This window comes from Carassius carassius, chromosome 3 (genome assembly GCF_963082965.1).
Source record: "Carassius carassius chromosome 3, fCarCar2.1, whole genome shotgun sequence".
NCBI lineage: Eukaryota > Metazoa > Chordata > Actinopteri > Cypriniformes > Cyprinidae > Carassius > Carassius carassius.
The window spans coordinates 14,168,753-14,193,784 of NC_081757.1; the positions used below are offsets into that span (position 1 = coordinate 14,168,753).

The 25,032-nt window shown below is 38.3% G+C and overlaps 1 protein-coding gene across 14 annotated transcripts in view; it reads left to right on the forward strand.

Moving 5' to 3' along the window:
- tjp1a (tight junction protein 1a) overlaps positions 1-25,032 on the forward strand; it is a 141,407-nt gene that overhangs the window by 58,969 nt on the left and 57,406 nt on the right. Inside the window, exons 1-2 of one of the 14 annotated variants that reach the window (XM_059530099.1) lie at positions 16,432-16,652; positions 16,731-16,917. The exons of 12 other annotated variants lie outside the window; for them this stretch is intronic. In XM_059530099.1, the coding sequence (XP_059386082.1) occupies positions 16,891-16,917 (27 nt within the window). In that variant the 5' untranslated portion in view covers positions 16,432-16,652; positions 16,731-16,890. Of the gene's footprint in view, positions 1-16,431; positions 16,918-25,032 lie in introns of those variants that run through there. One more of the 14 variants, XM_059530098.1, reaches the window with a different exon arrangement.

A 25,032-nucleotide genomic window follows, 5' to 3' on the forward strand; every position in this document is an offset into this window, starting at 1 on the left:
TATACAAAAAGCTTTTTGAGAATGAGTTGCTTGCATGTTTTTGTGAACATGTGCGCGCATATGAAATGCATGTGTTGTCTTTTTACCTCGTGCATTTATGCAGGTGCCTTGACCAACAGACCTCAGACAAGACCTCTTGTGTTTTTCATTTCCGCTTCTTTCTCTTTCTTTCTGTGGGGGTAGAAAGAAGACCTCCTGTGTGCTTAGACATTCCACACAGTCTAATGAAATTAAGAGTGAGGCTTTGTGAGGAATGTGCTTTGGAATGTTTCTGTTATGATGGCTGGTCCCCCTTCCACTCAACTAGGCCACAATCGGAGTGCACTGTCAAACGAGTCCAGGCTCCAGAATGCCCTGCTGATTGTGTCTGTGTCCCTGTCACAGATGTGAGGAGACTCTAATTTTAGAGCGGCCGGTTTTTAAATCGATACCAGTGCGCCAATCACCCGCGGTGTCATCTGAATTATGACACAGCCTTGGTGGATGTCATGGCGCATTTGTGATGCTGTGACGCAACTGACTCACACACACTCTCTGTTTGCAGAATCCTTCTTCATTACCCATCGGGCTTCAGGGGTCAATCTTTATAGTTGCTAGGCAGAACAACATGTCAATGCATGAATAGAAGAGGAAGATATGAATTATGAATTTTGATTTATTATAGAGGAGTAAACAGAGACAGAAAAAGCTGTTTTTTGTTTCTCCTGAAACATTAATTAAGTTCATCTGGATATAAAACTTATTCTCATGATGATTTGCATCCTTAAAACATAAAAGATTTTTGACTTTTACAGCAGTTCTTTGCAAGTATCATAAAAACTGCAACCCAAATTGGTGGAATAACATCATGAATGTGTAAGTAATTCACATGCTATATTTCATCTCATTCCCAAATGTTAATGCATTTTCCTTTCCTTTGGAATGCATACAATTTATTTTCAGCAGACGGGAATGCTTTCAGTCCATATAAGTCTCCTTTAGAATCATTTTATACATTTCCAAAGATGCTTGGAATTAAGAAAGGATTAGTCACTCTTGATGATATGGTTAATTTAGCATTTGAATCTGTGCTGTAGCGAATGATCAAAGAGTAAAGAGAAATTTGTTCAATATCCATTTAAGTAATCTGAGCATTTCTTCATACTGCTTTAAAAAATAGAGGTCTGGTAGAGCTGAGTTATGCACAGTGGTTCAACAGTCTGAATTTATAGTGTTGGACAATTTGAGTGAATGGAATAAATTGTTTATTTTTAGTAGATGGTAATAATGTACAATATTTTTTTTCTTTACTAATTGCTTCTTTTAACATTATCATAATTTGCACACACCTACAATTAAAATTTTTTTTTTAAATTGAATGGCCTTATAGTATCGCAAGTTTATTATATCTGTTCCTTTCTTAAAACTTACTACTTGCTTTTTTTATATATATTTCTTTACTGTCATTTATATACATTTATTTCTTAAATATATCAAAATATATTTAAAATTTATATCTAACTAGTTTTAATTAAGTGCTCATAGAATGCTGCATTTTATGTTCAGTGAGTATTGCTGCCATGTTGTTGCACATTTGACAAATACATTTTGTATATTTACTAGTATGTACATTTTTACTATACATATATGTTTACTATTTCACTAGTATATTTACATATACTTTGGACGTGGAAGTATCTCCATGCACTCCAATAAATAATGGAGGGGTTAAGAGACTTAGACAAAAACAAAATTCACAGTAAGAGAAAGAGAAGAAAGGCTGGCATGCTGAAGCGATGTATTACTTCAGACATCACTGATGTCAATGCATGGCTACAGGATAGTCTCTCAGTCACATTCTGCTCCCTCCCAATCCATCATGTTATTGATCAGCAGTGCATAAGCACTCCACCATCTGACAGTACTGCTCCACACACCAGCGTCCAGTAAGACTTTACTTGAACTCTCATTAAATAAAGTAAACACGCCTCAGCACAACTATAAGTAATGTGAGTACACATGCTGTACATTACCATTCAGTTTGTGATTTTTTTTCCTTTGAAATAAGTCTCTTCTGATCAAAGGACTGCATTTGTTTGCTACAAAATAATACAATAATATTGTGAAGTACAATTACAATTTAAAATAACTGTTTCCAATTTTATTTTTGAATTTTCTAAGTTATTCCTGTGATGTCAAAGCTGCATTTTCAATAGTCACATGCTCCTTCAGAAATCATTCTGATATGCTGGTTTGGTACTCAAAAAATAACAATAAAAATAAATAAATAAAATACATACATAAAGCATTTATTTGAAATAAAATTATTTTAAAAACAATCTTACTGACCCCAAACTTTTCAGCAGTATTTATGTAATTTATTATTTATTTTGAGTGTGTACTGACAGCAATCATAAAGGATATACTGTACATTTACATCGTACATTTTACAGACTCATCCACAGACACAGGCTTCTAGAATTTTGAACACTATTGCCTGGGATTCTTCTGCACCAGTGGACATAGGCTGTAAGGCTGTGTCAGTAGTCATACTCTTGGGATTGTAATGACTCAATGTCACATTTTGAGAAAAATTGCCAAAAAAGTGAAACTCCCACACAGCAGCTTACTCTCCCTCAAGCCTTAGCTGTTGACCTTCCTATAAGCCTGAGTGTGTGAGAGAGTGGATATGTGTGTGTGCATTTATGACAAAGACAGAAATACTGACGGAGACCAAAAAAGAAAAAAAAATCAAGAGAATGATAAATCTGATGGACCTCCAGTCACGTCTATAGATTGATATCTATTACAATGTTAAAACTGAAATATCTGGTTTTACAATTGTATATGAATATATACATGCTAAATTAACTACTTTATGATAGCATAAGCTGGCATTCAAATGTTTAGGGTTGGTAAGGTTATTTATTTATTTATTTATTGAGAAAATAATATACATTTTGTTCAGCAAGGGTGAATTAAGTGCCAATAAAGACATTTATAATATTGCAAAATAATTTTCATTTCAAATAAATGCTGTTCTTTTGAACTTTCTGTTCAAGAATCCTGAAAAATGAAATGTATCACAGTTTTCACAAAAATATGAAGCAATGATAATAACATTGATAATAACCAGAAATGGGGAAGTCATGGCCTAGTGCTTAGAGAAATTGACTCCTAACCCTAAGGTTGTGGGTTTGAGTCACAGGCCGGCAATACACGACTGAGGTGCCCAGCATATATGGCTGCCCACTGCTCCGAGTGTGTGTTCACAGTGTGTGTGTGTGTGTGTGTGTGTGTGTGTGTGTTCACTGCTGAGTGTGTGCACTTTGAATGGGTTAAATGCAGAGCACGAATTCTGAGTATGGGTCACCATACTTGGCTGAATGTCACTTCACTTTCACTTTCATTTAAAAATGTTTCTTGTGCAGCAAATCAGCATATCAGAATGATTAGGATTATGTGACGCTGATATCTGGAATATTCACTGCTGATAATTCACAGGAATAAATTACAAAATAAAATAGGAAACCGTATTTCAAAAGCATTTTTTAAACATCTTGCCAACCCTAAACTTTTGAACAGTATTGTGTAAATTGTTTTAGGTGTGACTAGTGTCATGGTAAATGCAAACTCTATTTATACATATTTTACTTTTACTCTTGTCCGGACACAAACACACAAATGGTGTTTCCCGGTTCTCTGTATTTGCAAAGTACAATGTTTTTGTCCCAGACTATAGCAGTGAGCTACATTTCAGTCGTCCACTTCCCATAGCAGCAACAGATGGCAGCGGTCCCTCCCCGTCTCCCTGTGTCTGGTTTAGACTGGCTTTCAGCTGGGGGATCCCTGTTCTGCTGAGCTCATCAGACTGACCCCCTTCAGAGAGACGTGGATCAACTGCCGCTGTGGTCTACAAGCAGTGAATGTGCTAAAACAGCACAGGGTAATCACTTGGCATTAGTACCTGTTGTGTAAAGCATTAGTGGTAAGAATTGACTGGTGGGACTTGTGGTCTCCCACTGAACACTAAAGCTGATGAAGCTTGATCCTGGCACCACTATAGGGCAGATTACTAAGAGTGGCCTGGCTTACACACTAACATGTCCCAGCATGCTCTGGCGCCAGGCACCATGTTTCCTGTGATGGAGAAGCAGTTTGCTATCTGAGGAACTTCCTGTTATCCTATAGGTCTCCACTTATTAGCATCAGTCTATGTTAAGAAACACTCACATCAAATGATACAAAAAGAAAGATCCATCCATCCAAAGTATTGACTTTTAGGTACAGTACCAATGCAATGCAATGCCATGCAAAATAATAAAAACTTTAACTAAATAAACTCTGCAAAATATTTTAATAATAATTTAACATTTAATAGTTATAATACTTTTGTTTATTTTACAGAACAATAATATTTCCCATGCTTATCTTTCTCTTTTTTTTTCCTTTTTCTGACCTTCAGTTTAAAAAAGTACAATACTTTATCTATACATTTTACTGATATTTACTAATGCAATGCAAAATTCAAAATAAAGGTAAATACCTGTAGAATCAGTACAGAAAATGTATAGATGTACAGATTTGTTGTTTTTGTTATCGTTGATCAAAATATCATAATTGATCTTCAGGTAAAATGACAGACCTCATTCTGGTGATATATGCCAAAATTCTCCAATCATTTAGTCATAATAGACTGCAAGTTCAGTCAACACCAACTGAATAGAACCAAGTCATAAACCTACTTTTTTCAGTTTTCTTTACACAAGGATATATGTCTGAAAAAATGTCACTACTTCTGTTTCATTGTGATTTTAAATGAATGATAATTAGAAGCTAGCCAAACTCAGAAATGAATTTGGTGTGGAGGAGCATTCACTATGAACCATTATCACTTATAATCAGAATATCATGAACCATCACAAGTGTTTGCTTTGAAGGATATAGCAGGCAATAGTTATTTATTTAAATTACAGCATATCGCAATTTCAATTTCATTTCAGTTAATCGTGCACCCCTACTTGCTAGTGAAGGTTGAGCTCTGGAGCCAAATCTCCCAATAGAGCTGTCAATCACATGGCTGTTTCTTTAAATGCTCCCTTTGTGACTGATTTCAGCTTAGCTTTGACATGGAGAGATTTCCAGCAGAACTGCTGAGATAGTACCTTCAGACCTGATCAAAGTAGGGTTTTAATCATGGCTGACTCCGGTGACATTATCAGAGCATTATTACCCCCATTTACCATGAATCACATTACCTAGTCCCATCCGCACAGCACAAAATCAGATTTAGCGTTCACCCTCCTGCCTCACAGGCTGCTCTGATTGAAGCATAACTCAATTCAGCACACACAGGCAGTCCCATTTCTCTCATCTTCCCACAATCACTCATAATGTGACCTCTTTAAGGAGCAGTTCACCTGCAAAGAGGAGAATTTATAAGACCTCCCACTCTCGTTCTTCTTGATTTGGGTAATTCTTTGTGGAGCTCTGTGTGAGTGTTGAACTGAGGAATCACATGACTCTGGGATGTCAGTGTGTTATGGATGAGGAGTCTTTAAATCACAAAATGCTCTTGGCATTGTCTAACTCTTAATGAGCCCATCTTACTCGTTTCTCTTCCTGTTACTTTTCCTCATCTTATATTTTACTTGACATGTTTAAGCTAAATTTCAGCTCCTCCTTAACTCCCCTGCTTATCTCCGTTTCATGTCATGGCAATGAGTCTACTTGCACTACCATTTGAATATTAGGATTCAGAGAGATTATTAAATACATTTAAGCAGCACCAAATCAGCATATTACAATGTTTTCTAAAAGATCATCTGACACTGAATACTTTGCTTTGCGTCACAGGAATAAACTGCATTTTAAAATATATTAAAACAGAAAACAATTATTGTAAATTGTAATAATAAATCACATTATTTGTGTTTTTACTGTTTTTGGTGAGTGTATAAGAGACTCTGTCTAAAATCTAACCAAGTCCAGACTTTTGAATGGTAGTGTGTACAGTCTGTTGCACGTACATTTATCAGGCACACGCAATCGTGCTGAGTAGACGTTTCTGACTGAAGAGCTCTGTAATTTTTCCTTCACTCTGATTGTCTTAGTAGCTTTCTCAAGCTTCATTCCAATCCAGTTGCAATAGTATGATAAATGGCTTGACGGTAGAGCAAATCTTTTATTTATTATTAGAGATGGGATTAGAGATATTAATCATGTTATGAGCGTATTAGTCTATCAGATTGATTTTAAAGCAGGAAACACTCATGCTCAGAGAGGAACGGTGCTCTGGTCCTGTTTGCTTACTTTTGCTTGAGACTTTTAACAGTTGAATGTGTGCAGAGCTCTGTCTGTCATGATGCCAGGTCTGTGTTTACTCTCTGCCTTTGGCATGCTTAATGCCCAAACGACCTCTCTTCCTGACAGAACCAGGCTCAGCCAGACCAACTTTATGATCTCTTTAACACATTGAGCTCTTCAGACTGGAAATTTGTCTAATGAGTTTATGAATTGTAAACAAAAATGCATCTTTATTCATTTTATTTTGGTGCATCTGCTTCATAAAGCTTTTGTGCATTCTGCTTCATAAAATTTTTACACCTTTGAAACAGATGTTTTTCTTGAAAAAATTGATACTGGAGGACTCATTGTTAATATAACAAATAATCATAAGTAATGCCTATTTATACGTGGACTACATTATTCTGTGTTGAAACCATTAAATGTTTTCTGCTGTATTCATCTCGAAAATCATTTTTGCTTGTATTTGCATGCATCGGAGAACCTTTATTGAAAATAAACTGCGGATGGCAGTGAGTTAGCCTCAGCTCTCATGCTGACTGCATCATGATTTTGTGATTTAGGCTGAGGGGCATCTGCAGTCATGTGTCATTATTTACGTCACAGATGACCTTGACCATGTAAATCTCTTTTTCCTTCCTCGCGTCTGGACATTGTGGATCTTTTCTGGGAAATTCTGAGGAGAGAAAATGAAAATGCCATACATAGAGAACAGCTGTGAGAAAGATATTGTCACATATGTATGAAAATATTCAATCTACATTTGTCCCTCAGTTGAACTACTGAACTTTCCAAGTACAAGCTATGCTTATCTCATGTAAACACTGCAATAGCATTACAATATGATATTCTTCAAAGACAATTTTAAAGCCTAATCCCAGGCAATATGAACAGTGATGTACAATGCACAACTTGACCCGCAGTTGTCATAGTTGAGCCATCACAATGGCATTTATCAAATGTCATTAGTACAGTTGGTATCCTAAACCATTTGTCGACATTCTTACATACTAGGATAAAACATGACACAGATGCTTGAGGCTAGAAGCATGACTGACCCAAACTGTTACTACTGTTCCCATTCATGAGAGTAGTGCCTGTGGAAGTAACATTTGACCCTTAACCAGTTTTAATTGAATACCGGTGAAGTCTGGAGATTGACAAGAGCTGAAGTCTGTGTAAAATGGATTTTACAGCAGCGCTATAGGCTAATGAAGTTACAGTGTGACCATGGTACGGTGCGGTGGTGAGCATGTGGAACATATTGTGTACTAGAGCAGCCTTGACCTGCACGTTCTGCTTACTGATAGCAATGGTTACAGTACTAATTGTGTGTTACTTCTTGAACAGTTAGTGGGCATGACCTCAGAATGGCTTAGAATGCAGGACCTTGAAACATGAGCTGTATCTGAATATGTGACCCGGGACCACAAAACCAGTCTTAAGTCACTCAGGTATATTTGTACCAATAGCCAAAAATACATTGTATCGGTCAAAATGATAGATTTTTCTTTTATGCCAAAAATCAATAGGATATTAAGAAAAGATCATGTTCCGTGAAAATATTTAAAATTTCATACCGTAAATATATCAAAACTTCATTTTTATTTAGTAATTTGCATTGCTAAGGACTTCATTTGGACAATTTTAAAGGCGATTTTCTCTTTACAGCTTTACAGTGACGCACACAATTGATGCTGTAAGTCATATGACGGATGATGTATTTCTCGATTTTATTTATATTATAAACATACATTTAAATGGTAGCAAAGCACGTACTTACTTAAAAGAAGTGCATACTCAGAGAATATCTGATTTCCAACCCAGATGTTTTTAATGTTGAACATGTACTGCTTTTGTGGTGCAAAGGTCACAAATGTCCGTCTGGTAGTGATCGTTTTCCATCAAAAATATTGATCCCCACACATGACATGCAAGAAAAAATAAATAAATCACGTGTACGATTTACTAATTCGTTCCCTGTACTAAAATGTGCAGATAATTACTGTTTCATTCCCTCGATTTGCTAAATCATGTGCACGATTTAGCCTACGATTTTTTTCCTGCATGCCATGTGAGGGGCTTCATACAAAAATGATGAAAAACTAGCACAGTGAAATGAAAAAACCCAATCTGTGTGATCTGATTCATTATCTTGCAGCTATACGTATGTGCAGGAGTTAATGTTAATGTATAAACCTCCATTCATTCTAGAACAATTTATAACAGCAGCTGTGGATTAGTTTTGTTGACTGATGTACATTGTCCACTGTGCTGCTTAAATGACCCTTAAGGGCTTTATGCACATAAAAAGACAACTTATCACATGTAGCCTGGTTTCATTCTGCAGCGATCCTATTATGGCCCCTATAGAAGCAAGACTCCACACATCTGACATCTTAACTGCTGATCTCATAGAAAAGCCTCCCACTTCAATACATAAACCTGTTAAAGTGAGCCATTGGTCTCATCTCACTGAGGCACAGCTCTTAAAGTTACTCAATCTCCTCTCTACATGTCATGCTGATTCTAGCTATAATTCCTATGTCATATTGCCTTAGAGAGCATGAGCTCTCGGTTCACAGAATGCGTTTTACACTCCACAGCACTGGTTTTTAATAGTTTTTCATTGAAAATGTGTATTGTGCTGCCTTTTTGCCTGTTCTTCCTCTTTGTTGTTCTGTGCAAGAGTGATGTATTTTAAGATGCAGTGTCAAGTTAAAAAAATCTCAAGACCATTTTACATTCCAGAATTTGTGAACTGAAACTAAAGCTGAAATTATACTTCAGTTTTGATGCAAACTCTTCAAATATACAAACAACTTTACACATACCCTTTCAACTATATTTAATTTGATAGCGTGCATGAAAACATAGACACTAGACAGTTTTTTTCCCTTAAGAAGTTATGACAGTAAGATACCTTTTGTATTCTTGTGAACTAGACTTGATAGAGTTCTCTTATTTAAATAGCGAGACACAAGATACAAGATTTTGAAATTTTAACATGAACGCTGTGTTTTTAGGCCTGAGATGTGAACACAAGTCCATCTAGCACATGTTTACCTAGAAAAATAATAGAAAAGCAGCAAAGTGGAATGCAAAACTGCATTGTATGTGAACAGGTGCTGTTTGTTCACATCCGTGTGAGGCTGTTTGTAAGAATATTCTTCCCCTGGTACAGTGACAAACAGTTATATCTCCCTGTCAAACACTCTTAGTAAATGACACTCAGCTTTCTACCAGTGAGTAACAGAAACACATTTTACTTCAATTCTGGGACAGTAAAAGGAGTATTGTGAGGCTTATGCTTATGTGTGTTGCACATGTAAATATGCGGCTATACTGGTCCTGCCATTTGGAGATTAGTCTCTTATGGCTGCCTTTATGATGAGGGAGGAAATGAATAGTGAAGTGTGTGCTTCATGCAATTTGTATCTGTTTGCTTGCATGTTTACATGAACATATTTTTGACTTCCTCTCTAGAATCCCTCTGCGGTCCACATCACATTTGTGATTTGCCAGGAAATGAGTGACACTAGAAAAAGGCACTATACAAAGGAAACATGCATTATGCAGTTTGTATGTTCACTACTGCAAAACAGTCATCCCTCATCAAAAGTTAATTACTGTAATCTACTTCATCACGTCAATGCATTACAGCGACTGTCTGATAATACTAAGAAAAAAATGTCAACCTTGATATTGCCTTTCTTTTTAGTAGTAATATAAGCTTTGTGGAAATTATTAAAATAACAAAATAGAATAAAAGAGCTTTTGATTTTATAAATAGGATGATGTAACCAAGTCTGTTATGTGAATTATTGAAGCACAGGGTGCGCTGAGCTCTGTCTCCGCTCATCAAAGCACGGCAAAAGTTTTGGAATGTACAGTCTATATATACACATGTAAATTCAGAAAAAAATGTCTTGGACAAAAATAAAACAAAGCTGTTGTCTATCCCTATTAATGTCATTACTGTAAATGCCTGTTGGAGTCTGAGAAGAATAAGGACTATTTGTTTGTTATGTATTTATGATTGTCATGGTACACTGAATAAATGTCTTTGTGTGATTAAAGGAGCATTGTTTGCCATCTTTGTCCATAAAACAATGGACTCTAAACAAGTCATATGTCCATCTCTAAAAATCTCTGTGACGAGTGGGGCGGGGCCGAGGGACATGGGAGCGAGGCCGGGGGAGTGATTGGAGATGAACTACACCTGTTCGTCCCACCGGTCTCGAGGCCCATGGAGGAGATGGAAGGATATAAAACTGGAGCGACGACAGTGAAGGACGAGAGAGGACCAGGCCTGGGCTTTTAGTTGTGTTTTGGGTTTTATTTTATGCGCACCAGTCGTCCGTGAGGGGCTGGTGCGCTGTTTTGTGTTTATTTTGTTATTAAAATGTTTTTGATTGTCCGCCGGTTCCCGCCTCCTTCTTCCGGATGAATATGAAGGTTGATATCGTTACAGTGGTGCCGAAGCCCGGGAGAAGGAGGGACGCGCTGCTGAAGATCCCTCGCCGCTGTGGTGAATCCGCGGTGCCATCGAGCTGGCGAGGAGTGTGCCGCCATGGACGCTCGAGGCGGTGGGTTGGAGCGAGTTGCCGGGGACGGGCGAGCTCGCTACCGGCCGCCCACGATGTGGAGAGACGGCTGCCGTCCGTGAGGGAGCGGAGGAGTCGGCGCCGTTCGCCAGGTGGCCGGAGCCTGCTGCCATCCGCCGGAACGGGGAGGAGCAGGGAACGGGGGACTCCTGCCGGCTGCCCAAAACCGGAGGAGCCGTCGCCGTCCACCGGGCGGCGGAGGAGTGTCGTGCCGTCCGCCGAGGGCCGTCCAGTGCCACCGCCAGGCACCGCGGAGGAGATCACCCAGCTGGTGGAGGGCCGAGCAGCGGTGCGTCTGGGAACCGGAATTTTTTTTTTTTTTTTTTTTTTTTTTTTTTTTTTTCCTCTCTCCCCTCTCTCGTCTCTGTCGCTCCTCCTTCCATCTCCTTTTCTCTCGCCTCGCCTGTCCTACCCCCAGGTTCCCGCAGGTCCCCGGGAGCGGCCCCCCCGGAGGGAGGGGGGAGTAGAGCGCAGTCTCGGGAGTACCCCCCGGCCTGCGAGGGGCGATGGGGGTATGTGACGAGTGGGGCGGGGCCGAGGGACATGGGAGCGAGGCCGGGGGAGTGATTGGAGATGAACTACACCTGTTCGTCCCACCGGTCTCGAGGCCCATGGAGGAGATGGAAGGATATAAAACTGGAGCGACGACAGTGAAGGACGAGAGAGGACCAGGCCTGGGCTTTTAGTTGTGTTTTGGGTTTTATTTTATGCGCACCAGTCGTCCGTGAGGGGCTGGTGCGCTGTTTTGTGTTTATTTTGTTATTAAAATGTTTTTGATTGTCCGCCGGTTCCCGCCTCCTTCTTCCGGATGAATATGAAGGTTGATATCGTTACAATCTCAATCCGATATTTTAAAGGAATAGTTTACCGAAAAATGTACATAAATAAATACATATTGTCTTTCCACTTATTCCAATTATTTTATTTTACTTTATTTTATTGGTGAATAAGGGGTGAACTGTCTCTTTAAATGGCAATAAAAAAAGGAGCAGCATCAGCCTCATATGGTCTGGGCCTAGTTACATGAAGTCTGCTTTGTAACTTGGCTTTTTGGTAACTGATAAGACCAGTAGGTGTGTTGATCTGGCGGTGGCTGTGGCTAATAGCTCTGAACATGCACATTTGGCCATGACCCAGTGGGTTGAATGGAGGACAGCTAGTCTCTCCGGCCTGAGCCTGGCCTGTAACCACAGCATTTGAGGGAGTGAAAAAAAGCAGATATTTTCTAATTTTAGAACCAAACAATTAAGCTGCCGTTTTGAAGGTCACAATGTAGACACTATTGCTGTTCTGTTTATTAAAAGAATCTATTCTCTTATGAAGTAATTAAAATTTCAAAGACTTACCCTTATATACACAATTTTGAAACGGGGAGAATTTTCACTTTTTATAATCTTTGGGTTGGGCTCATTTTAAATTAACAACATGTTGCTGTATTTGATCATGTCTTTTAATGTATAATTTAGCCTTGTAATCTTGCTCTACCATTCTAACAAGTAAAGTTATACTGTGAAGTTTGGGAATTTTGGGGAAAGTCAGCTGGACCTTGACTAAAAAGGGTTGCACAATGTAATTGTAATGCATTTTTAATCCAACTGTTTTCTCATTTTAATTTTGAGTAAAGCACCATTTCAGTGTCCCACTGCTCCATTCATCGAGGGTCATTCAATCTCAGAATAAACAATCTCCTCTGTGCTGCATTCCCACTGTGACTCACACCATGAACTAAAGCTCAATTTTGTTTCCTGCCAATGTTTGATTTATGGCTGTTCTGTGTGTTGGTATTTTCTGTATGGAGTAGCTATGTTTGGGACCACCATCAGGTTTAAACGGACAGGTCACTCTGGGCTCAGTGAACTAAGATTAACCGTGACTCTAATTGTGATGCTTTGAGAGTAACATTCCACAAGCGTCTTCTGAAAGGAAATGCCATGTAATTATATGGTTTGAAGGATATCAGAATATAAAACTAATCATATATGCCTTACTGACTAAATAATCTCAGTTTTGAAACTATTTATTTAGTGGTTTGCATTTGGGAGTCTGATTCTAAAAGTGATTTTCAGAAGGACCTCTGAGTCCATCGCTTGACCTCCAGAGGCACTTTAAGGCAAGAACGTCTAGAGTAAATAAAGCCTCTAGAAACGAGATAAGGTCAATTGGTTTTTAATTCAGCACAGATGAAGACAGACAGTGAAACTGGACCATTTTCTCCTCTACTCTGTTTCCTCCCTCAGGTCTCCGAGGTTCACAATGTTTTCTACACTAGCGCTTTCCCTTTCCTCTATTCCCCACATATTAAATACACCAGCAGTGTTTCCATACTACACTTGCTTCCATACAGGTACAAAAGCGGTCACTGTGGTGGTACCATTTCGAAAGCCACACTTTTGTAACTTATTTACCCCAATAGCTGCATGAAAGTATCTTATGGTATATATTAGTATCTAAATGGTACAGTGACAGCTTTTGTACATTATTTTCTTATAGTGTACTCTCACCTATATAGATCACATGGAGCATGCTTTTCTCCAAAAAAAGTAGGACCATCTTTAACTTCTGTTGATGAAAAGAAAATACAGAAAATTGTGAAGTCAGTATAATGTAGCCAAGAGAAGAACTAGATAAAAGAGAATCAGATCCGTCTGTTGGTAGTTCCTGGCTTCAGATTCAAACCTCCCTGTGTTGTTTTTGCTCACAGAGGTGCAGCTCTGAGCTCTTTTTATGTTTATCTTTCTTCATGGTGCCTCATTCTACTGGACTTCTTCAGCTGGTATATAATTGATGTAAATCAGCATTTCATAAGGCCTTTGGCATTTGCATAGATGATGGATTTATGTTCATTCCATGAACCAATATATTCAGGGTAACAAATACAACACTGAAATAAATCAGTGCACCATCCATTAAGTAAACGTATGTAGTAGTACACATGTACATTCAATAATGTAGTGTGTAAAATTACATGTATTGTCTTTTTAATCTCATATTGATTGTAAATTATATGACAATGCATGCATATATATTTTTACAAAGAAATAATAATTTTAGAGTAAATTGTTATTTATTGACATGATAAATGCATTTTACAGCTAAAACATGTTTTGCTTTAGCATTTTATTCCTTTAAAATTATTTTAAAAAATGTGATGTGAATTTTGTAGGTCATGTGTACTGTACATATGTTCTTTTTTATTTATGTGTTTACATTCCACTTACATTCTAAAATATAACATTCAGAGGAGCATTGGTGATGCAGAGCATGTGATCTGCACTTTTCACTGTCCATTAGACTCTAACTACAGACAAGCAAGCCTACTGAGTTTTGTGTGTGTGTGTGTGTGTACTGCATGCGTGTCTGATTTCCAAGGCCATGGGAGTGTTTTCCAAGTGCTTGCTCTTCCATGAGCACACCTGAGCTCTTCGGCTGATACGAAGCCTCAGGTTGCTCCGTGTCAAGAGCTGTTTAGGGTAGCCATGCGCGACAAAGCTGCCTTCAATCGCGTTTGTCTGTCACTAATTCTCTGTCTCCACTCCATCAGAACCATTCACTCTTCAGCTAGCTTTCCTCCTCATCTCTGAGGTTTTCAGGAATTTGAGATTTGCCTGCGCTAACAAACAGCATGCTGAATATCCTGATATCCTCGCTGGTCGATGCGGATCGTAACATGCGATGGAGGAGGATTGAGCGATTGTCCTCGTTGGCAGTATTTATCATTCTATTTCTTTGTGTTATTTTTTTTGTGTCGCTGAGGTTCATCCTGTGCAGAAATTGTCCTTTGTGTTTCAGTTTATTTTGAGTTAAATTTGTTATAGTCATTCATGGCTTCTCCAATGCAAATATTTAGCATTTATTTAAATATCATGTTTTGCTGACACTAAGTGTCTTTCTGTAATAATTGTATAGGATTTTTATTGCTTTTTGGGCAAACATATTGGTCGGTTTATCTTCTTAAATGTTTTATAGCTCTGTCCTATCACTTCCTCTCCTTCCCTCCTTTCATGATTCCTGAAGCCTATAGCTATGAGAGAATGTGACCTCTTACACTGAGTTATTTTGGGTTTAGCCCTCTGGTCTGGTTTATGACAAGAATTTATCCAGCAGCTTGACTAATCCAAAATATCCCTAGCCTCACCCCTGGACCTGTCTGTCAATCATCAAGGTATTTGTGGAATTACATCTACAAGCAGTGACCATTAGCCATTAGCCGATATGGACTTTTAATAGAGAACATAGTTAGAGTTCAGTGTCTTCAAACAGTGTAAGAATTGGTTTCCTCAGATTACAATTCACATTTTTTATTTTTGACTGTGCTTAAGTGGTGCATCAAAGTAACCCTTGTCTTATTAGGGATTGGTTTACAAATTTTTTGTGTGTTATGTATCTAATTTTGTAATTGTGGTACAGCGTTTAAATTTATCTTTTTTATCCTTAGTTTCGCTGTTTTCAGAAATGACATCTTTACCATCTTAATGACTCTGGAGATCAGAGACAGTTAACTTCCTTTGTTACAGACAGTTGACTTAATGAATGTAAATTAAACCATTTTAGTCTCTTGTTTGCTGAACTCAAGGAATACTTCAGGGACCTCAAGACAACCAAATGATTGATTACTCTTAAGGAGTCGGGGATATTTTGTGCTTTTGAGAAGCAGTTTTCCTTTTATTTTATCAGTTGCAAACATAAGTTGACATTTTACAGTAAAAAGTACAGCCCATAATGCTGATTTTAAAACAATACTAATCGCATTCTCGGGCCCTGTCCTATGGGAGGGGACCCGGAAACCACAGGAAGCAGTCTGTATTGCAGCAATTATGTCCCGTTAGGTTTCCTGAGTGGTTTGTTATCGGCCAAAACTTGATCTAAAGTTTAAATTACACACAATCTTAGAAGTTTAAATAAAAAGTCTCAGTATTAGAAGGCATAAGTAGTTTGCCTTTTCTAGGTTTTGAACAGAATGCATATTTTGTTTCCAAGACCATTTTTTTAAGTTACTGAATGTTTAAACAAACATCAGAACACATGGAATTACTAAAAAAGACTTTATAGTTATTATTTTCTATTTCTATTTTAATTTTATTATAAATTAGAAAACAAGCATAATTTGACACGTTTTGGAATGGCTGGTTAATTTAAAATGTGTTTAACAGTCCAACAAATTAATTTTTACTTGTTTTGTGAGATTATTTTATTTTATTTTTTTTACGTTAAAATATAGAAACTCCTTATTTCTCCTACTTAAACTTTTAATCGACTACCAACAGAAAAGCAGGGAGCAACAACTTTGATTCCACTTCACCTTGCTTCCCTCTCTCCATCCCATCCGCTCCCTGGTCAAAACAAATAGGTCAGGCACGGGGGCGTAACTTTAGCTTTTATTGTTGCATTTATCGTTTGATGTAAAATAACCACACATTTATTACATAACACGCGACATTAACACACTAAACAGCTGCATACACATAAAGAGTTAAAATTATATTTCTGGGATAGTGGTTATACAGCTCACACTGTCCCGGTTTCCACCCAACCACCCCCGCAGGACTGCAATGGTATATTCCAGTCAGACATGTCATGATTGTTGCTGGGAGAGGAGAGAAGCGAGGCTCGAGCTCATCTGTTTTGAAACTTCTGCCACTGTGGGACGGTTCGCATCGATATTATTGAACTTCGTGGCGCGGTCGACTTTAGGACAGCAAGGTTTTCTTGATTCATTGTTGTTTTTCACTTTATTAAAAAGAGAAAGAGACTATCAGCAGGGTATTCACGTAGCTTCTGAAGTTTGTGCGTGTTTAACGCGTAATAATAGATGATGAACTTTGGACTGCTGGATATCAGTTGTGTTGACATGTCTTTGGGCGGTCAGAAGAAGTAAACTCGCTTTGCCCGGCGCTGCGGCGGCTGCTGGGCAGGACGAAGGAGGAATATTTTGTGTTTTGGGTGAAGTGATATTCAACAACAGTAAACTTGCTACGCCGGGAGCCAGCAAGATATCAAAATGTCTGCCAAGGGTGCAATAAATAAGGTAGGTAATTACTTTACTAAAGGTACTTTTCAAAAGAATTAGACGGGATACGAGTCCTGGCCCATTTAAGGAGCGATACATGTCGGAAAAGACTCATTATCCACACGACTGAATCCCATTTTCCTTATAATCCACGTTAAAGGCAGAATCTTAAAGAGACAGTTCAAACGAACGATCGGTTCAACCGAAAAGATAATTCATCCTTTACTTTCTCCCATGTCATTTTAAATATGTAACGTTACAAGTTTTTAGCTTCAATGGAACAAAAAAGGAAAATGACAGCCTCAGTTCACAAATCATTTTCTTTGCACGAAGAAAAGGTGTGATGAATTTGAATGGTGACCCATAATGCCATACGGACTAACATCTCTATTGGTATTGCAAGCACAAATAATACGAGTACATTTTGCGTGAACTGTCCCTTTAAGATTCTTGGACATTTAAAACGCGTTCAAACTGAAGCTTGAGGAGACTCGTGATGTAACTTACCTGTTGAATAAATGGCACTGAAATGCCTAGACTTGTAATGTCAAAGTGGTGTGAAAATTACTGCACTTTAATTATAGTAACTATTTTTTCGCGTTACTCAAGATTGTAGACCAACTTTCTCTCGGGATAGTCGATAATGCGCACACAGGGAAATCTCAACCTCCAAATAGTCTTCGTTTGTCTGAATAAAGTGGGCAGGAGTATGCAGGTGCAGGAAACTACTACTCGGGCCTGTGCAAATGCAGATAAATGCCTCAAATTATGTACGAGATTTGGTTCAGTTATTGTATTATATTCAGCCTGCATATTCGCTTTGGGATTGTTTACACTATAAGGCATTTACACACACACCAGAACGAGACGAGGTTTTGTGGTTCTGTATCAGCGAGAGTTTGCAGAGAAGTCGTTTTTGTGAGGGTTACGTGTGTAAGGTGGCTCACAAAGTACAATGGTGCACATTGTTTGTGTATGTGTTTATGCTGATCTTGAGTGGGCTTCCTCTTCCACTGTACTGTGTGAGAAGCATATGAAAACACAGGAATGTGTACTGCACATACAGTCATTCAGGTTTGGTGAGTTTCTCTTGATGAAATGGTTGCGTGATGATGTAATGCCATGGTGTGTATTGACATTGGTGTATCAATTTACACCATTGACATTATATACATTTAGCAATAAACGCATCTATCTATCTATCTATCTATCTATCTATCTATCTATCTATCTATCTGTCTGTCTGTCTGTCTGTCTGTCTATACACCTATACATGATAAAATACACGATACATTTATTTGAGACAACATTCATTCAAAGAACAACATTTATTTAAAAAATAAATATTTTGAAAGACTTTTATCTTGTCTTTTAAATCTTACTGACCTAAGCTTTTAAACTATATAAAATATATTTAATATATTTAAATTACTGTAAAATAGTACTAGAATAGTATTCACTTTATTTTTGAGGTAGAAAGTCTTTCGTATTAATAGTTGCTATTTGTAATAATCAGATAATGTAGTTATTATTACTTTGTATCCCAAAATAATACAACAAGATAAAAAGATATGCTTGAAGACACAGCTTTATTTTTCCAGGTGGAAATTTGTATCATGTCTGTTTAAGGTGCGGATCTCTTTGGGTGACCTTGTTTTTGTGTCCTAAAGTTTTGCTCAACCTCCCCAGTGTCTTTGTTTTCTCTGGGAGACATTGTGCTGTCTCTGCTCTATCTGCTGTATTTTGTTTTGTCTCCTAGTTTTAAATATGAAGACTTAATGTGGATGATTGCGTTTTCATTTGGTCTTTTGGAGAAGGGGGAAAGGACTGTATACTCATTTTGGGACAGTTTTTTCTTTAAAAATCACTGAATAGTTCCAGAGCAGACCAGATATTACAATGAGTGACCTGTAACTCAAGCCTAAAGACAACTTATGGCGATTTTCCACTAGGGATGCGCCGATCCTATATTCAGTATCGGTATCTGTTCGTTACTGGCATTTTCTGCTGATCGGGATATCGGTCAGACGAGATCGATCCAAATCCGATACTGTGCGTATACTATTCTTTATTATTATTAAGCCCCATGAAAACCAAAAAAACATTATAAAGCACAATAGAGTTTTCGTGCAATTTATTTCAAGTGTTCTGAAGTCGTTCCATAGTTTAATGTGAGGTACAGATGAATATTGAAGTGAAGTTCATCCTCCATTCAGCATTCAAACTGCTTGTGGCGTTCTGTTATGACGGTCAAGACGATGAAACTCTCTCCAAGATGATTAAATGTTCTTAATGTTATACTTGATCTGTAAATAAAGATAAATGGTTTTGCACAAAAGGAATTAATCTAGCTGGAGTTTCGTGCTGTTTCTAAATCGTGTAAAATTCTACTGATATCTGGTTAGATCACAAGACTGGAGTAGAGAGCACTACGAATCGTTCGTCTTGAGCACAGTGACTGAAATTTACAACTGTTAAAAGAAAAGGCTCAATAAACGAATGCACATATTTAAAACTCTACGCATCAATATCTTTTACAAAATCAATATAATTGCTGATTGTGTTGCCTAAAATGATCATGTTCTGCTACCTGCTTAGTACTGGACCACTCTTAATTTTCTACAAACTTACTGGCTAGCCCAGTGGGGAAGACTGGGGGGGGGGGCTAATAGTGGGTGACAGTAGCCTAATGAAGTCCTCATTAGCTCAGCATCAAACTAAGCAGAAATGTGAAAATGACACAGCCAAGTGGACCGTCACCTATATATATATACTTCTACACACACATCCATCACTCATAAATCATAAAACATCTATCATAACTGGTGACAAAAGAATAAGAGAGGTGAAGAAGTAATACTGACAAACGTGCAATATAGGTCCTGTGGTGGAGCTGCACCAGGAGTCCAGTGCTGTTGCTCACTATGGGAACGGCTCAAGCTTTCCAACAACACAGGCACACTTGAGTCTGACTGGCTCTGAGCGCCACACAGGACTCTGTAAACAGCACATTACACTGTCTTAAAATTTTTGTCGGAGGCAAAAAACGATCTAGATAAAGAAACAAACATTCCTCTTTCGGGCAGAGAAAATTAAAATTGCACAACTTATTTTTTTTTCTTATATGTCTGTTACAGCAGTAAAGTGGAGATGTGTTTGTCCTCTGATGATTAAAAAACCTATTCTGCAAGCTCTCAATGAGGGCCAGAGGCTCCAGCAGTAATTAACATAACCTCTCCAGAACAGAAGCGTAGTACACAAGCTTTCTCTCTCTCTCTTTCTGCTTTGACTATGAATACAAGCTTGAGGGGCCTATTTATAGTATTAATACAAATAATTATCTTGTATTTTTTGCATGGGACAGACAGACAGACAGACAGACAAGTGATCAAGGCTTTATGTACTGTTCCATATTAAACACTTTCATTTACATTCAAATAGGACATTAGATTTAGTTCCCTCTAGATTGAATTAATATTTCCCCCTTTAGTATAGACTGTTTATTAACTCAAAGAAAAAGAATATGGCATGGTGTCACTGTCAATCCAGAAACTCGGATACTACCGAGAAGGGTGTGAGAGTGAGACAGTCCAGTTTAACAAGAAGTTTTCTACTCAAGAACAAACAGATGTAATAGTACCAAATGGTGACTTGATCCCACAACTGTTACAGGATTTGCTTTTTTTACTGATTAGCTTGATAAATGAATCCAAGCACTTTACTAGTTTGTTGTTCAAACCCTCTGAAGTCTAGGGGGTTTTGGGTGCCTGGAAAAATGTTGACATGCCTTGACTTTTGTGCTTTTTTCAGTTGCTTATAAATATATTCATGGCTAAAGTAGGGCTGTCGCGATAACCGCAATATTGTAATACCGCGCTATTGACAAGCAAACCGAAGAGGAAAGATAGCAACAGCAGCAACCGCAGTGTTCAGTTTTTTTTTTTTTTTTTTATGAGGCTGTGGCCTTCTTGTTTTTTTCAATTTGTCACTGTGCATTCAATGTTAAATAAATTAATGATACAATATGGTTACGACTGTAATTTTCTCGCGAGCCTTTGTAGCTTTATGGTGCTTCGTTTGTTTTGAATTGAGAGTGAGGAGTCACGTGCCGATTTGGGTTGATTTGGGAGGGGTCTGAGCCGATCGGCCATGATGGTAGGACACGCTATCGGTTGCCAGGGGAAACGCCTTCAGAACTCCACAGAGGTGCGACTAAACATATCAGAGCTCTTTAATTTTTGTGCATTTATTATGTCGGCGGAACAGAGACGGATCTACGAATACGAGAAAGAAATGAAGAAAGTAAAGCAATGCAAAAAGATAAGGCGAAAGAAAGAGGGCCCTTACAGGAACAAGCTCACACCAAGCGCAAAACAGTGGTATTTGGAGAAGCTCTCAGGCATCCAAAATATCGACCCATACGAGCTCCCTGCAGCGGCGCAGAGACCTGAACCATTTACCTCAGTGCACACATATGGACATTGTGAATTATATTGTTTACGATGTAAGTCACCTTGCATTCACACTGTTAATGGCTTTAATCTAACCAGGACATTTACATCTTGCAATCACACATTTAACTACCCTAGCCAACCCAGACCTTGTTTGTCCACTTTGCAGCCCCCAACACAAAAACCTGGTACAATATGTGTCATTAGGCTAAAATCAATTATAACTAAACATACACAGCTTTAGCCTACATCAAAGCATGTTGGAAAAGTTTGTGTACATTGAACATCTCGTTACAATCTAGTGTTTACGAAACAGTCGCAGTTATTTAAGTTACTTTGTCATTTTGGTCAAGAAGTGTCTGCTAAATGCAATGTAACTACACGCTAAAACGCATCTGAAGCTAAGCAGGGCTGAGCCTGGTCAGTACCTGGATGGGAGACCTCCTGAGAAAACTAGGTTGCTGCTGGAAGAGGTGCTAGTGAGGCCAGCAGGGGGTGCTCACCCTCTGGTCTGTGTGGGTCCTAGCGCCCCAGTGTAGTGATGGGGACACTATACTGTCAACAAGCACCGTCCTTCGGATGAGACGTTAAACTGAGGTCCTGACTCTCTGTGGTCATTAAAAATCCCAGGATGTCTTTCGAAAAGAGTAGAGGTGTGACCTCGGCATCCTGGTTAAATTCACCCATTGGCCTCTGACCATCATGGCCTCCTAACAATCCCCATATCTGCTGATTGGCTTCATCACTCTGTCTCCTCTCCACCAGTAAGCTGGTGTGTGGTGGGCGTTGTGGCGCACTATGGCTGCCGTCGCATCATCCAGGTGGATGCTGCACACTGGTGGTGGATGAGAAGATACCCCCAGACTATGTAAAGCGCTTTGAGTGCCTAGAAAATCGCTATATAAATGTAATGAATTATTATTATTAATACAAGTATATAAAAATAAAAAGAGGCTTACTCATGTTTATGATCTCTGCTGAATAAAGCGCTTCATTCTTTTTTCTGAGGAAATCCAAAACTCAAATCCTGAGGTAATCCTCATCACATCTTCTTGGGGTGAATTATGTCTTATTCCTTTCATCGCGAATCAAACAGTAAAATAAAAAAAAACTTGAACTGTCTCGCTGCTTTGTTTTCTGTATGGGCGTTTACAAGCCGCGCACTTCAAGTGAAACATTATAATCTGAACAGCGTGTTCAGCCCGTGGGTGTGGTCGCATTGTGGATTACTTTATCACAGAATATTTGTTTTTGGCAGTACTTGTTTAGTTTAAAAGTAGACGTCAAGCTTTCTATAGATATGTCTCTCATGTGTCTTCATTGAGTATTCAATGAGTTACAGTTCATTTTAATGACACGTCTAAATGAAGATCAGCGCAGACAAATGCTGCAGACAGCACACCTTGTTTGTTATCTTTATTTTATAAATGCACAAAGTTTTGTTGTTATTATGTCTGTATACAAATAAAAGTAAACCCTTTACAGATTCGATTGATGTATTGCTCTTATCTGTACAATCAAAACTGAGAGTAATTTAAGTTATTTTCGGGATTATCAGGAGAAAATGCCTCATAACGCGTATACTTGTAAATCGACTCCAGAGGGTTAAAGCTTAAATATATAAATATTTAGAAAAAAACATTTTCTTTTATAAAACAGATTTTAGAGACCTTTAAGGTGGTCATGTCACATTTTTTGATGTCCGTTTTGCATTTTTAAATGTGCTAAACAAATGGGCTGGACTTTAATGATGTCATTTTTGAAAATTATCTTCCACTGCTCCTTTTTTTAACATTTGAATCCATCCAACAGATTTGCAGAGCTGTAGGTGCTACATGGAGTCAGAAAGGTTTGGTAGACTGTCCCATATTTTATTGTTTATTTTTGTGGTGTTGGAGTATCTATTCTACTTTCTCTAAACTACACCATGTATCAGTTGTTTGTATGTAAATGTTGTCCATCATTTGTTAATTTTTTCATCTATCTGGCGTCTGTAAGCTGTGCATGTATGGAACAAATCTTTTTTTGTGCTTGGTTTAAAAAAGTGGTCTATGTTATACTGGGGCGATTGTTTGGAGTTTTGAAACTGGCATTTTTTTTATATAGTAAGTCAAACTTTTTTCGTTTTATGACTAAGATCAAGTAAAATTGGATTTATCATAAATTGACCCCTTTAACTTTAACATTTTCCATCACATCTAGCAGTGCTACTTGATATACACCAATCTGGCTGAAAGAATGGGGCACATACAGAAAAAAAATCATCTATAATCTGAATCACATGTCGAGTTTTAGTGAGCCACCTTCTCTCAACCATGATAATACAGAGCCCTACAGGAGATTGTGGGCTACAGTGACCCAGACGCACACTCAGCATGCCAAATTCCTTCATGTTACCTCAGCTTGAACTGGCTGAATATTTCAAACAGGTGATGCCCATGTCTAGCTCTGTCTATTCTGAGCAGATCTGGGGAGTTAGTCGCATTGATAAGGTAGATTATTTTCAACAGTATTGCCGCCTGTATAACTGTTGTTTAAGCAATGACTAAATGCAGACTGAGTTTGAAGAGATTACAGACCTCACAGAGTTTATTTACCTCTAAGACTGTGATGGCTGTATTGTTTTGATAATGGTCTGTTATTATTTTATTGCATGTGTATAATGATAGTGATTGCTGCTAGATTTGGTGTGTTTGTGAGGATAGAGTGTGTGAGAGTGTTGGGATAATGACGGTCTTCGTTTGGAGGATTGGTTGGTGTGTATGACTCGGTGGATTAGAGATTTTGTGGCTTTTATGTGAGTGCAGCACTCTGAAAAAGAGCAATCACTCTTGTGAAGATACTAGAGCTGACTAGCTCACCGCCACACGAAAACTCACATTATCTTGTAAAAACTCTCTTAGTAAAGTCGGTTTGTGTTTTTTCTTGGCTTCTTGGTGTCTGTTGTTGGTCTAGCTTTCCATTAGGCCTGTTTTCTCAGACCCAGGTCCACTGACCTCAGCTTTGACCACAAAGCAGGTTAGCTGAGATTTACTCTGTGTTTATGAAGTTGGGAAACTCTAGAAGGCTGTTGTGAAGATAACGCTTGAGCAATTTCCTCACTGTTGCTGCGCCCCTTAAGCTTTAAGCAGCAGTTCTAGAGTTCTTAGACTTTCAACTTCTCTTGAGCTATTTTAATTAAAGCTTTATCACTATTTTAGATATTGTAAGTAGGGATGGGTATCTTTAAGGTTTTAACGGTATTACTACTCTTACCGATACTGCTTAACTGTATTCTTATCGGTACTTTGTGTTGTGTTATTTTGTGTTGTGTTTAGAGCTGAAACAACGAATCGATTTAATCGATTATTAAAATAGTTGTCAACTAATTTAGTCATCGATTCATTGCTAAATAACTTTTATTTGCCGTAAGCGGCTAATTTCGTGCATATTTCAAAACTGCGGTGACCAAAGTGTGGCAGTAATGAGCCACCGGAGGTTTTACTCAGCCAGTACAGCAGGAGAAGTAGCGAATAGCCAATAGCTGGCCTCGTTTTATGTCACGTGCTTCCCGAACAGCGTCTCTGCAGCATTCAGCGTGATGTGGGAGCTGGGAGTACTTTACTTTGAGCCTTCAAAAAAGAAGAGTAACCTGTAAACTCTGCACTACTGAACTGTTTAAGGGGACGTTCACATATTGCGT